Source organism: Carcharodon carcharias, chromosome X (assembly GCF_017639515.1).
Source record: "Carcharodon carcharias isolate sCarCar2 chromosome X, sCarCar2.pri, whole genome shotgun sequence".
Lineage (NCBI taxonomy): Eukaryota > Metazoa > Chordata > Chondrichthyes > Lamniformes > Lamnidae > Carcharodon > Carcharodon carcharias.
In genome coordinates, this window is record NC_054507.1 from 17,427,734 (window position 1) to 17,444,936 (window position 17,203).

Below are 17,203 nucleotides of genomic sequence, written 5' to 3' on the forward strand. Positions count from 1 at the left end.
GATCAGATAATGTTTTTAACGATGTCCGTTGAGGAATAAAAATTTTGCAAAACACTGCCCTACTTTGAAATAGTGCCATGGGATCTTTTACCTTTACCTCAAAGAGCAGATGGCACCTCCAACAGCGCAACACCCCCTCACTACTGCCGTGGAGCAGCGGCCTATCTTCTCTGCTCAAGTCTCTGAAGTAGGGCATGAACCCACAACCTTACGAGTCACGAGGATAAAATACTATAGCTGACACCTGATTAGAAAGCTAAGAAAACTGATGAGTTTGTCCAGGTATTTTTGTTTTTGCTAAGAAAACTGATGTTTGCAACCAACCCAAAACTGAATAAAAGCAGAAGCCAGAAAAACACAGGTCTGGCAGCCTCTGTAGAGAGAAAGAGAGTTAACTTTCGAGTCTACATGACTTCTTCAGAGTTAAAGAAGTAGAAATGTGATGTTGTACTTCTCTTTCACTCTGAAGAAGTCATACGTTAACCCTGTTTCTCTCTCTACAGATGTTGTCAGACTTCGAGTTTTTCCAGCATTTTGCTTTTATTTCAGATTTCCATTATCCGCGGTATTTTGCTTTCACCAAAACTGAATAAAGCGATCCCCCTTTCATGAAAGCAGACATCAAACAGAAGCAACTTGAAGTGGGTTGTGATGAAAGTATAATAATTTTCATATTATTTTTCTGGTTTATTGTGAAGTAGGTTTATGGATGTGATTATAGTTGGTTCTGCCAGAATGATTTAATTAGATTTGGAGTCAAGTAGTGCAAGCTTGAAATCATCAAAAGAAGCTAAGTGTAGAAACGTGCTTGACATGCAAATGAATAAACATGGATGCTGGCTTAGCATGTAAGGTGTGAAGGGAATTTGCATTTTTAGATAAATGAAGGGATTTGGATTTCAAAGGGATCTGTCTGTTTACAACTGGCCAGATAAGCAAGGCTAATGAGTGTGTTTATCTTTCCGAAAGGTTACTGACAATATTGGCAACATGAAAGCTTTTATATTATGAGGAAAGTACAGTTTCAAAGACATATGGAACAATAGAAGTTACATATTAAAAAGAGAAAAACATTTATAAAGGAGAATGAAAGTCTACGTGGGAGGCGGCCATGTAAGATCTAACAGGAGTGCATGAAATAGCCTTAATGAAGCCTCCAGTCTTTGTGCATAAGTCTGCTATATAACGAAACAGGTTGGGGAAAAGCCACTTGGAATTCCACTGTCAAGTGGGTATTGTGTTAACTTGCCGGCTCTGTTTTAAATCTAAAATCTAATTTGGACTGTTGCCTTAAAATGGATGTAACTGGGTGTCAGGTTAATTAGGAATTTTAGGAGTTATTATAGTCGTAAGTAATTGTAGTCTCATGTATGTGCTTGAAATCTTTTATTTTGTTAATAAATATTTTAATTTAATTTTTATAAAACCTCTAATGGTCTTGGTGGATTCATTACTGAATTCAGTGCACACATCTTGTAATAAATACAAATCACAAAACCGCTGTGATAGCGCAACCAAATTTCCCTCGTGGACTTGGTCTGCCTGGCGCACATCATCTGCCACGACAAAACAGGGTTATAAATCAATCATTAAATCAGCGGTTCAGATGCTGCCTTCATTGTTTAACCAGATCCCTCGTCCCAGATTGCAACCTTTTAACCACTCCCCACTATTAATTACTCTAGAAGTTACTTTAACATTGTTTCAAAAAAAGACGATAGAAGACTTGCATTTATATAATCTTTCATGATCACCAAAGTCTCAAAGCCCCTTACAGCCAATGAATTACTTTTGAAGTATAGTCATTGTTGGAATGTAGGGAGAACTTTGCATATACAAGCGTCAACATTTCCAAAATATCAGGAGTGGATGAATCACCAATGATCAGAACTCCTCACAATTTGAAATGAGAGAGCATTTTTTGCCCCCCTTCCCTTAGCCACATTTGCAAAATACATCAGTTCTTTAAAAAACAAATCCACACTTCATTAAATTTGACAGTCACAATCCATTTGTTCACATTGAAATGACTTGCTCTGCCACAGTCGTCGTAATTTGCGCTCAAGTAAAGTGCATCGGTTTCAGAAAAAGACCTTGTCCACAGTGCGGCAGTGGGGTAGATCTGCACGCCTTTTGATTTGTGTCATTTTCACAAGGGCATATTTAACGACTTGTGAGGCTGATGAGATTATTGCAGTCTGGCTCGGGAGACTGAGCAGGATTGCAGTGCCCGTACTAGCTCTGCCAGGAAATCTGCACGTGGACAAAGATTCACAGAGAAAAAAGATTTACCTTTTAAGGGCATTCTCAAACAAAAGATATTGGTCCCAGGCCAGTAAAAGAAAAATGTGCATCTATACAGCGCTTTTCACAACCTCATGACATCCCAATGAAGTGCTTTTGAAGTATAATCACTCTCATCATGTAGGAAACGTGGCAGCCAATTTGCGCATAGCAAGGTCCCACAATGTGATAATTAGCAGATCATCTGTTTTCGGTGTTTGTTGAGATATCAATATTGAGCAGGACACCAGGGAGAATTCACCTACTCTTCTTCGAATAGTGCCATAGGATCTTTTAAGTCCACATAAGGCAGCAGACGGGGCCTTAGTTTAACATCTCATCCAAAAGATGGCATCTCTGACAGTGCAGTGTCAGCCTAGAATGAATGCTGAAATCTCACAAGTGGTACTTGAACTCATGGCCTTCTGACTCAGAGGTGAGACTGCTACCACTTAGCCAGGCTGACTGTAGTGGAGTGTGATTTGCGCTAGTAGGTTGGAGCTTTGCGGCTAGTTGCACCTTGCCCATGCAGGCAAATATGTTGGGCAAGAACAAACAAGTGTTAGTTCTCTGGAAGTAGTCCAGTCTGTGCTTAATTAGCCAATCAATGCAGGGTGGATGCTTCAGGACTAACATTGGCCTCAACAACCAAGGGAGAAAAAAAGAGCACTCCTCATCACTAACCAGTGATTCTTGCTGGAAATGTGCATGTACATTAGAGGGGAGCAGGATGAAACTCAAGCACAACATGCTCGCAAAGTTCAAATAGCCTGTCAATATTCCCCATCAAGGTTCACACAAAGAATGATCAGTTAGTACTGCTAGCAATTTCAGGAGAAAAAATGCATTCAAGTTTTTTTTAAAAGTCAGGAGTTGGTTACACGTCGCTTGGGACTGCACATTGAAATTCTAGCCCACTATGAAGCCAAGTTTAAAAAGTTTCAATTTGACTGGAGTTATACTGTACCCAGAGGTGGTCTTGCATCTTGCAATGAGGTGATGCAATCATCAACCTGACTCTGGAGTTACATGACCATTCACATCACTGAGCATCCAAAACCACTTTGTGTCAACACAAAGCATAACACCATTCATTGACTACACAAGGCAGTTACTGACTGGTTCTTCTATACTTAAGAATGTTAATGTTTTGCTCCTGTTCCATTCCAATTCCCTTTCCCTCACTGCCCTTTGGATGAGAGGTTAAAACGAGAGTCCACCTGCCAGCTCAAAGTGGATATTAAATATTGCATGATGTTGCTGAAGAGCAGGGCAATTTCCCACTGTTGTGGTCAACCAAAAACTGGTCATTCAAGCTCATTCCTATTTGTATGGCCTTGTATGTGTTTTTTACAGAATCCATAGCAGAGTAAAAGAGATGACAACGGCAGAGTATCACAGTGCCAACCAATTACAGCACCCAAAGCAAACTTTATCCATGTGAAGACGATAGATTTGAAGTCATTTTGGTCACACTTTTTTTTATCATTAAGATTACAGTGGAAGCTACATGTGGTGGGTCTCACTGACCATATCTCACTGCACAACAAACTCCTGATAAACATTGGCGAGTTTAGATTAAATCTTTTAAGGATCAACATACTTGAGGTTTCCTTAAAAACCAGTAGGAATCAAAGTCCCAGGCATGTTTGGTAAATTTATTTTTTTGCAATAAAGCAACCCCAAAGCATCGATAGCTTGAGTTGGTACCAGTAAAATATTGGATTTTTATTGCCACATATACTAAAAGCCCAGATTGTTAGGACAATGGGGAAATTTGTTGGGGTGGAGAAAGAAAACCTCCGTGCTTTGTGCAAGTCTACAAGATCCAAAATGCCTCATCCAAAGGGCTCATCTTATGGCTTGTGGCTCTATCGCAACTGTGAGGCCAGAGTACATCAATTGGATTTATCAGTTATGAGCTGTAAAAAGCAACAAAATGCCTATTTGATTTCAACAAATTTATAACCCCCACCACCCGCCCCCTAAAGTATCATGCTTTAGGCATCTCACTCGTGCCAATTGAGATCATTTTTCAGTACTAAGCAAGTAATATCTTTTATGTACAAGTTGGTCAACGCCTATCTGTCAATACAGTACAATATGGCTGGACCAAAAACACTTCTGGAATAACCCAGTGACATTGAAATTTTCTGTAATTTCTGATAACCTGTCCATTTGTTACTGCAATGGATAACTTACTGCAAACTGTTTCAACATTTGAAGCTGCAGCTCAGTTAGGTTTTTTTTAGCTGACGAAATTTGCAAATACGGATCAAGATGCTGCAGGAACAGCCTCACGCTGCTACGCGCACCCAAATGCTCCCCCCACCTCAGCATTAAATGCAGATGCACACTGCAGTAAATCAGACAGCAACATTCTGTATTGAAGGTTTTATTAAAACTGAGTGACACATTCAAGCGTACAGTACAAAAGTCTGGTCCCTCAAAATACTACTCAGTAAAAATACAGTTTATTGCAGCAATAACTGCAGAGGTTCAACTGTCTAAATACAGCATCTGTTAGTGACTACTCCCATCCTAACCACAGTCATACCATACTTGGAAAGAGAAGGCAAGGAAGAGCTTGAAACCCAATTACCTTCACAATGTTTCTTCCACATTTGGGAGAGGTGGCGACCTGGAATAAAATAGACCCCGAGATCACCTGGCAATACAGATCAAGCTTATGCTATTAAACACACAGCGACCACTTCAAACGTTAGATAAGTGGCTTCAGCTTATGCATTTAATAGCAGTACAATTTTTAAAGTCACAGGAAATGTAACTGATCTATTTTCAGGTGTAAAGCTCAGCTGTCAATTACTGATGGAGAAAGCCATTTGCTATTGCTCTCATATTCCACCCAATGACATTTTAGAAGATCTGCCTCCTCCAAACCATTCATCTCCTAATCTTATGGTTTCATGAGGAGTGGCAATCTCCCCCACTCCCCCTCATCCCCCAAACTTGCTCAAAGCAACTACCCACAAGCCAGCCTAGATGCTGAACAATGATGGAGAACCACAAGAATTGTTGGGTCTATGGTGGATATCCACACTTGTGCACTTTCCTGAAGTGGCCAGGCAGTGATTAGGAGTGGGAACTCTGGCTAATTCTTTTCACTCTCCAGCCTGAGGCCAATTGTCAGACCCCAATCCTGTCCCAGCTAAAACTGGCCAACTCAGAGCAAATTACCAAGTGAACTTGGGACTTCCCTGTTCATGCATGGCTTAAGTATCATATCATAGGGTACGCTTACCCACTGAGGCACCTCGGCATTAGGGACATTTTTATTTGAAACAAAAAGATTCTCTTGGGGGGGACGGGGATGAATAATTCACTTGGGATATGGATTTTAAAATGAAGAAACTTCTAAGACGGCAGCCAGATCAACAAGGATTAAAAACGTGTGGGCTTTTCAGCTTACAGTGCAAAAATAAAACACCGGGTGTCATGGGAAGGTAGAACAACTCTGTCCCATTCCCATTTTGATTTCCTGCACAAATCACTCTTTTAAAATTTAGATCCACTTTTTTCAGCCACCTCCTGGCACCATTCACCTTCCAGTATCTCACTCAGCTAGTCACTCTATCTGAGAGTAGGATAATAAATGTCAATCGGCTATGCAGCTACAAAGGACATTAGAGTGCCGTCTGCTAAGGTGGATAGTGCACGATCGATCGCTGAAAATTAAATGTCAAAGTGCACACATCCATTTGTTCAAACTTTGGGGATTTGTACAATTTATCCTTGCACTTCATTTCTTCTAAATAGCAAGCTGCGGAAACCCGGTTTATCCAACTTTGGGGGATGGCATCAACTCTTTCCAAGTTGAATGGTAGAATTGAGTTATAATGGGCTTAAGTGAAGAAACTTATTTCAATGTCACAAAGTTAAACTTGGCTAATACAATAGCATGTGGCTCACATGAAAGAGGGATCACACATGGATCAGCATAAGCTGCTACAATGTTGCTGCAAAGACCAAGAATGGTTGTGTATCAGTTTGTCATCCCTTCACTTTTTCAAACTAATTAACTTTTAAATCACTACAAAATATTGACTCCTATGAAGCTGCGCTCTTCCAAAACTTAGTCCAACTGTTGCAGTTTGTACAACTATCGGATTAGGCTTCAATCACTGCTACATGGACTTACATACATGTGCACAGAGGTAAAAGGTTACATGGCAAGGACAAAAGTTGACTGACCATTTAGTGCCTTAATTAAGATTGAAGTGTGCTTTGAAAAGTTCCTTAACATCACCAGCTTGTCACAATTACCACGACCATTCAGTAGAATTGTACTGAGTTCTATTAAGACTAATGCAAAGCATAAGGGTGATGTTTAGGGTACAGCACACACAAATCTTTAAATTAAAGAATTGAACGATATATGAACAAGGGATCGTATGCAATACCTTTATCAATGCATCAGATAAAGCAACTATAGCTAGATGGCCACCTTTAGATTGGAGTTGTACACAACAGCTTTCTTATCTAAAGCCAGACAAAATTATCCCTTCATTTCTGGCCTTGAAACTTCTGATAGGAGTCAGGAGGAATAAAGAAAAACACAAAATACATTCGACCCAGTTGTATAAAGCAGCACTGGAGTGATTTTTAAAGTCATTCATTAATTTGAGAGTAAAACTTATTTTAAACTCGTGTAACTTCTTACTTGTCAAATACTAACGAGATGAAATTCAAACCAGAGAAAATGAAACTAGGAAAGAAATCTTTCGGTCTAAATTAGAATCCGCCTTCAGAATAAACAAGACCGAGGAAGAATACATTGGAGGTCGAAGGATTAATAAGTCTATGTTACTTGCAAGCTAGTGATTTTTTGGATTTTTAAATGCTGCAACCTAGCATGGCCCCCTAACAGTTGGCAAGTGGCATAATTTAGCCCTGACATGAAGGGGTAAAGAAGCGCTGACCCGTTTTCATGCAGGTACCAATACTGCTGCAAGTATACCACTGGCTCACTGGTATTAAGGAACACGCCATTGCTAAAAAGAAGCATATGTTGAAGAAGGTAGCTGGAATCACAGTTTGTGGTCAAAATACTTGCCACTTTCAACACAAAGCCACTTACAAAAAAAATGCAGCAAAGTAAGCAAGTATAACATTAAATCTGTCAGAGATCTATTTTGCTAATGTGTCACTATTAATAGTACGACTAGGTCATTTATATACCATTTTACATAGTTACTGAGGTCACCACGTGTGGCTTATACTTCCCCAAATGCCGATATAAGCTAACTTTATTTTCTAATCCTATGCTGTTTTATAAAGGGAACGTGTCAGTTGTACTAAAAGGTAGCAAAGAACACTTCAGGAGTACAAGGGCTATGCGGTGATTTATTTTGTGCAAGTGATGCATGTAGTTTTACAGTTTGTACACTGTAACGGAAATCTTTGTGCACTTATAAAACTGCGTTCAACCTTGAACCCAGACATCTCGTGTCAACCTGTTGCCACTCATGGGACGAGGCCACACAGATCTCTTATGTATTACGGATGCCGAGGGCTTGTTCGAGCTCCTGTCTTCTCTGCTGCACCTAAGACAAAAGAGGAAGGAGAGAGTAAGCCACTAGTCCAACTTTAGGGAAACAACTGTAATACAAGACTAGAGAGTGTGTTTTCAGGTCTCCTGCTCCAGCAGAAACAGCAGGCAATGGCACACTGTCCCTGTCGCTATGCTCTCCTGTGCCTACTTGGTGAGCAACAGAGCCACCCAAATTCACATATGGAAGATCCCAACTGGGATATGTGAATTGAACTGGGAAGAGTGTGTTAGCTAGTGGTATGGCTGAGGACCCCAAAGATAGGTTCCTCTTTGTTGCTGTTGGACAAGTAGTCTGGACCCCTGTCACCCCGCCCTCAATCTACTTCCTTTAAGCTCAGAGCCAGAGAGTTGCCCAGGAAAGTAAAGTGGGGGGGGGGTAGTAGAGAAGAGAGAGTGAAGCGGGTACTGGGGGAAATGAGTACTACAAGAACATAACCTGAAGATAAGGGCCAGGCCTTTCAGGGTGAAATTAGAAAACACTTCTACACAGTGTTACAAATTTGGAACTGTCTTCTGCAAACAGTAGTTGCCATTGAGTCGATTGTTAATTTTAAATTTGAGATTGATAGATTTTTGATCAACCCAAGATATTAAGGGATATGGGATACAGATGTGGATCACAGATCAGCCAAGATTTCATTGAATGGTGAAAGAGACTCAATGGCCTCCTCCTGTTGTTATATCAGCCTGCCATCAAAACAGACAGTGCCTTCCCTGGGCAGGGTCTACTGGAGGAAGGAGAAATCAACCCCTGTATCTGTTAAAATGAGATAAAGGATACCACACAGGTCCTGATGTGAACCCACATCTAAACAAGTAGAACAATTTGCATTACACAAGCAGAAATGCCCCAAAGGAGCTACTTCAGTTAGGCTTCAAGTTGTTTAAATGCCATTTCACACCAGGATCGATATGGCATTTTAATTATACAGTGGCCTACATACAGTAGCTGTTTAAAACACAGAGCCTTGGAAACCTATGGACTTACCTTCCCCTGTGGGCAAAGGGAAATACCATATTTGCAGCCAGCCAATCAGTTGCTATACAACTGGCTGAGTTAGCTGCCCATGGTACATGGATGTTTCAAAGTTGCAGTTTCAAACACATTTTTTTAGTGCTTCCAAATAACTAACTTTAAAGTCTGTGTTGGGAGTCTGGTTGTAGTCTTTTCCCCCTTTAAAAAGTTAACTCCGGAGAACAGAGCAGCAATGTGAAACCTGGCCACATGTGACAACCAAAAATGGAGAAGGTAGAATAACTGGTCTTATGACACTGATTTAAAGGCCAAAGCCATTGTTTATAACAGAAGGGGGAAACTCAAGGATAATTAAGTTAAATGAATGTCCAGGATGGGGCAATGAAGTTTGTACTTATGGACATGTCTCCATTAAAATGAACATCTATCATCTGCCCCAGTTGCTCATTCTCTTGTTAAACTGATCTTTGAAGCCCTGAAAACCATGGCTGAGGGTTAATTTGGCTCAGTTGGTATCACTCTTGCCTGAGGCAGATCAGGGTTCAAACCTCACTCTAAGGCTTGAACACAATTCTAAGATGACAATTTAGTACAGGACTGAGGGAGTGCTGCATGGTTGTAGGCAAGATGTTAAACATAGGCCCAAGGATTCCATGGTGCTACACAATGAACAGGGAGGCTTCTTGGTGCCCTGGTCAACACTTATCTCAACCAACACCACCAAAAACAGGCTAGCTGACTGTTTAATATTTACAGATTGTGGGGCCTTGCATACTTAGCAAGTGACCACACCTCAAAAGTAATTAATTGGCTGTTAAGTGTTTTGAAGTTCCCTGACGACATGAAGGGCTTGGACCTTGCATGCTGCACAATTTTATATCAATGTACTAGAGGTAACTTAAGAAGCCAGCACAAATACATAAAAGGAACACCACCAAACACTGTACAAAGCCCAATGATTTATGCTTACAACTGAACTGCCTCAAACAGACTTGCTCACTTTTACAACAACGTAGCTTAACTTCAAAAAAAGCTTTCATATCACAAGTGCACTTTCCCCTTTTTTCCAAACCAGCCATGTTTCTGGTCTCTGAGCACAAGAGCCATTTTGTGTCCAATTGTGGACAGCTTTGTGCTGTAGGCCTGCACTGATGAGAAAGAGGGTCGACACTACCCCAAACTCAATCGCACATGATGGGGGCTGCAGGTATGAGGCGCATACGCCCCATCAATACCAGGCAGATCTAATCCCAGGTTTTAGGAAGAATGGAAAATATTCTAACTCAACAGTGCCACCAATTCCCTATTTCAGGAACTGCTATGTGAAGTAAATAAAACAAAGATTTTACCCAATGATGGCCAAGTCTGATCATATTCTTACCTTAGAATAGAAGTATCTGCAGACAGCTTCTTGAGCCCAGGGCTGGAAGTAGAACTCTGCTCTGCGCTCCTCCTCCGGGTTTCCTACCACATCAGTCATAGACTACAAATACAAAATATCAAACAAGTGACTGGAATAGACAGGTGCAACTTAAAAATAAATGGTGTCGAAGTTCCCAAGATTCTATGTAAGCCACTAGGGTAGGCCAAGTTCACTCGCTATCAAAATGTCAGGGGGCGGAAGGCTTGTTGGCAATTGCACTTTGCATTTCATTAGCGCATCACAGAAACATACAGGATCGGAGATGCAGCTCAACGTCACCTTTCTGCCACTTCATGCTGTAGAACAAAGCGCAAATAGCAAATATTGCAATGTAAAGTGGCTGTAAAAAGTGAGCAAATGCTCAAATTTTTTTGGGGAGTAATGCAGAAAGCATGGGACGATGTGAAGGTAAATACAAGTATTTTGTTAGTAAGGTACCCAGGTAATTAACTGTCTTGTAATAGGTACGTACATAGGAACGTAGAAACAGGAGTAGCCAATCAGTCCCTCCAGCCTGCTGCACTATTCAGTTAGAACACAATAGATTTGTACCATAAAGGCAAGTCTCCATTCTGTTGCAACATTAGAAAATTTGTGACCTCACCATATTCCACAAGTTTTCTATCTTGCAAAAAAAAAATCCATAAAATCCAAGTGATTGTTTTTGCTGTTCTTTTTCAGAATGCTGTGCTGGTTTACAGGTGCTTGACTATATCAATACTTCCCCAAAACAAATTTGTCCATGGGGTGCAACTTAGCCTTCTAACAGTGAGTGCTTTGGAGTGGCTTGCTAAAGCATTAAGAATGTAGTGCGAGATTCAGTTATGTGCAGGCCAGACCAGTTAAAACAATGCAGCAGTTTGCTTTCGGGCGCTTTTTCCTTTCTGGTACCAGTCCACAAAAAACTAGATTGCTGTTTAAATTTCACAGCTTGGGTTTGAATTCATGACCCCTGGCTTACTCGTCCAGGACTGTATCCTTTTACATTGCCTGGTGGCACAGAGTAGTATTTTGTAATACTAAAAGCGGCAGGGACGATCAACAGAAGCCAGGGCTCAGCATGTCAGAACTATCGCCTGAACAGACTCTGCAGTGTGATGCTTCATCTAATCGCAGTGCCACTGACAACCACCCTAAAATGTGGTTTCACGCTGGATGAAAATGCCACCGGCAATTACGAGCAGACCACTGCAGGAGGTCACAACCACGCCATTGACATAGCAAAATGTCCCAAGTCACAGGCCACCACTGTATTCCGACTACAGAAAGGCTGGGGGCTGAATCACTCACACAGGCCACCAATGCACTTCTGGTATCATTGGTCTACATGGGCCTTCTGATCAGGCAGAACTGAAGAATGTCATGCAGTTGCTGCTGATCCCCTGAATTTAGCTGCACAGCATGAATGGCTCAAATTTGGAGCATCCAGCGCATTGCAGTCGAGAGAGAGAAAGAGAAAGAGAGAAAGAGAAAGTCAGTGACTGCATGAATGTGGGCAGTAAGGAGCAATTCATCATGGTTTAAAAACAGAAGATATGTAGTTGCAGCCAACTGATATCGAAGGTTAAGCACACAAATCTAGTTAGCATTCAAAAGTGCCCAGCTGAATAATAGTCAAACAGGAACCACTAAATCATGGGTGCCTCTTGTGCCCAACAGTACAAATCTAGAACAAGGCCAATCCTGGCCACGGCAATTAGAGGCACCGAGTTTTACTTTTGCTTTGCGCAGTTGAGTTCAACGTAAGGAAAAGATTCCATTTCTATTGGAACAAAGTCCATTTGTACATTTTTAAACCAAAAAAAGTTGGCATTAACAGCAGGGATTTGTGTTGGGACTTGTCTTGCTCTCTGACAAATTAATAATTTGGACACGGGCAGAGAAAAATTATCAAGATTGATGACACCAAATTAGGGGCCATATCAAATTGTGAAAAGAATGCAAAAAGGCGCAGGGGACTGGGCAGTTAAACGCACCTCAATATAGATGTGCAAAACCAAATAGTGGGGGGGGGGGGGGGGGGGGGGGGGTGTGTGGCATAGGATGGGAAAGGTAGAACAGAAATATAGCCTAAACAGTAAAAATCGAGTTCAGGTCTAGGGGTGCAGATAGGTAGAAGTTTAAAATCAAAAGGGCTAATGGGATCCTAGATTTCATATACCAGGGCACTGAATACAAAGGGAAGGAAATGGTCATCAATCTGTTGCTTAGGCTAAAGTGCGAGCTCTGTGGCCAATTTTACAGAAAGGATACAAGAACCATGGAAATGGTGCAACACAGATTTATGAGGATGAGAGGAAATAATTATGGAGAGAGATTTGAAAAGCTAGAAGTGTGCGCATCGGAGAAAAGAGAAGGCTAAGGGGAGGAGCAAATAGAAGTGCTCAAAATTTTAAAACGTGTTTGAGGAGACAAACCTAAAGATGGTTTCTGCTGGTTGAATTATGACATAAATTCAGGATGAGTACAAGTATAAAAGGGGAGGTTAAAAGGATCCTATTTCATATGCAAGGTTATCAGTATGTGGAATACATTACTGCAACTGGGAGCTGTTAAAGCCATGTCAGCAACAGCATTTATGATGGAATACAGTCAAAGAAGAAAAGGTTACAGGAAACGAGCAGGGCAATGGGATTGGATAGCTCCAATATGAAGCTAGCACAGACATAGCAGGATAAAATGGCCTCCTTCTGAGCCGAACTTTCTATAAATTTGGGTCAAGATTTTTTTGAACATCTGGTTGCAGTGAACATAATGCAGAGCACACACATGCCAGGGAAACAAATGGTTGCTGGCATTTGAGGCCATGATAAGTCGACAGCGAAAGAAAAGCTAACCCTGTTGTTCATGGTCTGCTGCAACCTGCAGAGGTGGAAAAATACTGCAGCCAATGTCTGGATTTGGATCTCTGTCTGTTATACATGTACCCTACTGCACATCATTCTCATCAGGTTTACAGTTAAGCCTCTTGCTGTGTCATCCCTGTGAAAATAAATGCTCTCTACTTACTGTTAGCTGTAAAACTGGTTGTAAAGAATGAATGAACACACATGCATTATTTAGCGCCTTTCCTGACCTCAGGTTGCACCAAGTGCTTGCAGCCCAATTAATTCCTTTTGAAGTGCAGTCTCTGTTACAAATTGTAAGCAAATGCAGCAGCCAATTTGCGCACAGCAAGAATCGAAAACAGCAACGAGATAATGACCAAGTGATTTTTTTTAAGCCATGTTGGTTAAGGAATAAATATTAGCTTGAACACCAGGAGAACACCACTCCTCCTCTTCTCAGCACTACTGATGGACAAACATGTTATCTATTCATAAGACATTTCTCTGTGTATTGAATCTGGATGTGCAGCTGGATTCCACACCCACTTTCTAGCCATACATTGTATCCTAATCATTTTATAACTTCCTACATCCACATCTATAATGGAAATCGCCCATACAAACACACTACAACATAATCATACCCAGTCACCAGTGGTAGCATTGGAGGCGTGGGAATAAAGAGGGTGCAATGACGGTAAAATATGTCCATATGGGGAATCTCCAGCACAAATATGGGCATAGGAATTACAATGGTAAAGTTCACAGGAAGTGCAAATAGACATAAGACAGATAGTTTAGCAGCCATGTCAAGTCACAGGAATGCCATATTAGTTGCTGTTTGCTGATATTGTCAACTGTTGAGTTTTGTATGAAGAAATGGGTTGAATAGAGCCCATGACAGAGTGGTTTGTATATGGCTCAGAGAAAGAAAGGGTTTGACAAATTGAATTGCACTTTTCCATTCTATGCTCTCACGTTGACAGCGATAAGAACAGAATACAACACCGAACAAGAATGCGGCTTTTGGGATTTAAAATAAAGCCCAGCTGTTTTTTTTTAATAAAAAGACAATCAGGGGAATTAATGCGGTGTAAAAACAAAAAGTGCTGGAAAAACTCAGCAGGTCTGGCAGCATCTGTGGAGAGAGAAACAGAGTTAACATTTCGAGTCCGTATGACTCTTCTTTGGAATTAATGTGGAGTACAGCAGTTCAAAATAAGGTAACAATGTTAATTCCTGCAGGACAACTGCCAATTCAGTTAGTAAGCAGGTCAACAGTATGATTAAAGGCTTGCTTTCTGAACGATTACTCAGCCCCAGTACAACAATGCAGATAATACCAGCATGACTCAGCAGAAAGGCAGACTGTGCTACAAATTGTTAAGTTAAAGGTATAACCAGTTCACAATGGCAGACTGGAGGTCAATATACAGGGAGATCAGAAGCTAGTCCTGTGTTGCAATTACAAACAGCAATCACTGCCCTTTAAACCAGGAGGGCACAATGAAGCATAATTTGCCCAGGTGCTATACAAAAGAAATATGTGTGCCAACCCACCTACCTATGACAATTTACAAAGATAAAGTGACATGCCTAAGGGAAACAAGAGTTATCAGTAGGACTACCACAGGAGTATACCATTCTCAATACCTCTCACCAGAACATGTGGCTGTCTGCGTGCCTCTACGTCAAGCTTACTACCTATCGTGCTGCACTTCATATTGTGCACACTGAACTATGCTTTCTGTACACTGCACATTGTATGTCTGTGTTTTTATAATGGAAAATAAAAACCTGAAGTCTTAAATTATTCACTAATTCACCACAGACACAGCTCAGATCGGAAAAACAGTATTTTGGGTCAAATAAAAAATTCAGATATTAATTCCCCTTCAGCACAATACATTCCTGCTGTTAAGAAAACAAGGAACCTAAAATAATGCTTCCTATAAAAGTATGTGGCTTGGGAAATAAACATTATTCCAAAAAACACATGTCTGGAGTAGCTGTTTCACAAGCTAGCTTCCCTCAAAAATGCAGGGCATTGTGATGTGGCATCAGAAGAACGTAAAACTAAAAATGGGGTAAAACATGGTTTCAGATGGTGAAATACATACCTTCAGGTCACGACACTGGGACTGCAGCCAGTCATTGATGAAGCCCTGTGGATCTCTGGCAAAACTCAGCATGAACTCCCTCTGTGTCTTGAGTTGGTTAATGGTCTCTATTGTTTCATGGATCTGTGTGAGTAAAGCAGCAGGGTTACACAATTTACACTTGGGAGCTACAGCAAACCTCAAACCAAAGCTCTCTGACTCAGAGGGGAACTTGTAGGTGGTGGTGTTCCCATCTATCTGCTGCCCTTGTCATCCTACATGGTAGAGGTCGCTGGTTTGGAAGGTGCTGTCGAAGGAACCTTGGTGAGTTGCTGCAGTGCATCTTGCAGATGGTACACATTGCTGCCAGTGTGTCGGTGGAGGAGGGAGTGAATGTTTAAGGTGGTGGATGGGGTGCCAATCAAGTTGGCAACTTTGTCCTGGATGGTGTTGAGTTTCTTGTGTGCTGCTGGAGCTGCACTCATCCAGACAAGTACAGAGTAGTCCATCACACTCCTGACTTGTGCCTTATAGGATAGGTTGTGGGGAGTTAGGTGGTGAGTTACTTGCCACCGAATTCCCAGCCTCTGACCTACTCTTGTAGCCAGTGTTTGCATGGCTGGTCCAGTTCAGTTTCTGGTCAATGGTAACCCACATGGTGTTGATAATGAGGATTCAGCAATGGTAATGCTATTGAATGTCAAGGTTAGATTCTCTCTTGTTGGAGATTGTCATTGCCTGGCACTTATGTGACACGAATGTTACTTGCCACTTATCAGCCCAAGGCTGAATGTTGTCCAGGTCTTGCTGCACGCAGGCACAGACTGCTTCAGTATGTGAGGAGTTGCAAATGGTACTGAACACTGTGCAATCAAAAGAACATAAGAAATAGGAGGAGTAGACCATACATCCTGTCAAGACTGCTTTGCCATGCAATACGATCGTGCCTGATCTTCAGTCTCAGCTCCACTTTCCCACCTGCTCCCCATATCCCTTAATTTCCTGAGTCACCAAAAATCTCTCCATCTCAGCTTTAAGTATATTCAACAATGGAGCATCCACAACCCTCTTGGGTAGAGAATTTCAAAGATTCCCAACCCTTTGAGTGAAGAAATTTCTCATCTCAGTCCTAAATGATAGTCCCCTTATCCTGAGACTGTGCCCCCATGTTCTAGATTCCCCAGTCAGGGGAAACAATCTCTCAGTATCTACCCTGTCAAACCCCTTCAGAACCTTGTCTGTTTCAATGAGATCACCTCTCATTCTTCTAAACTCCACAAAATATAAGCCCAATTTACTCAGCCTCTCATCCAAGGAACCAATCTAGTGAACCTTCACTGTACTGCTTCCAATGCAAGTATAATCTTCCTTAAATATGGATGTTATACTCCTGATAGCTAGTTGATGAAGGGAGAAACCAGAGCTAGTATGTACTTGGAATAGATTTATTCACATATATGTTTCACATGTGAAACATATATATCTCCTGGCTCCACTCTACCCGTGTCAGTAAGTGTCTCTTTATACGTGCTCAAGTAACCATTCCATAAATGCCCTCCACCTGTATATACTTTGCCTCAGTTGATACATTTAACAATGGAGACCAAAACTGTACACGGTACTCTTAGCCTGGTCTCACCAAAGCCCTACAGAATTGTAGCAAGGCTTCCTTGTTCTTGTACTTGAATCCCCTTTAAAGAAAGGTTGACATGCCATTTGTCTTTCTGATTGCTCACTGTACCTGCATGCCAACTTTCTGCATTCCTTGTACAAGTACACCCAAGTCTCTGAACATTAACGTTGACAAGTTTCACACCTCTTAGAAAATATTCTGTTTCTCTATTTTTACGACCAAAGTGAGTAACCCGACACTTTCCCACATTATACTCCATCTGTCATCTTCTTATCCATTCACTTAACCTGTCTAACTTTCTTCACAGCCTGTTTATGTCCTCCTCACAGCTTACATTCCTACCTAGCTTTATATCATCAGCAAACTTAGATACATTACACTCTGACTTT

General features: G+C 41.3%; 1 protein-coding gene across 1 annotated transcript in view; it reads right to left on the bottom strand.

Moving 5' to 3' along the window:
* Positions 1 to 4,662: 4,662 nt before the first annotated feature.
* The window catches only part of smarcd1 (SWI/SNF related, matrix associated, actin dependent regulator of chromatin, subfamily d, member 1), a 47,338-nt gene continuing 34,797 nt past the window's right edge, over positions 4,663 to 17,203 (bottom strand). Inside the window, exons 11-13 of the mRNA XM_041180346.1 lie at positions 15,203 to 15,325; positions 10,213 to 10,314; positions 4,663 to 7,847 (exon numbers count right to left, since the gene is read on the bottom strand). Of these exons, the coding sequence (XP_041036280.1) occupies positions 7,794 to 7,847; positions 10,213 to 10,314; positions 15,203 to 15,325 (279 nt within the window). The 3' untranslated portion in view covers positions 4,663 to 7,793. The remainder of the gene's footprint in view (positions 7,848 to 10,212; positions 10,315 to 15,202; positions 15,326 to 17,203) is intronic.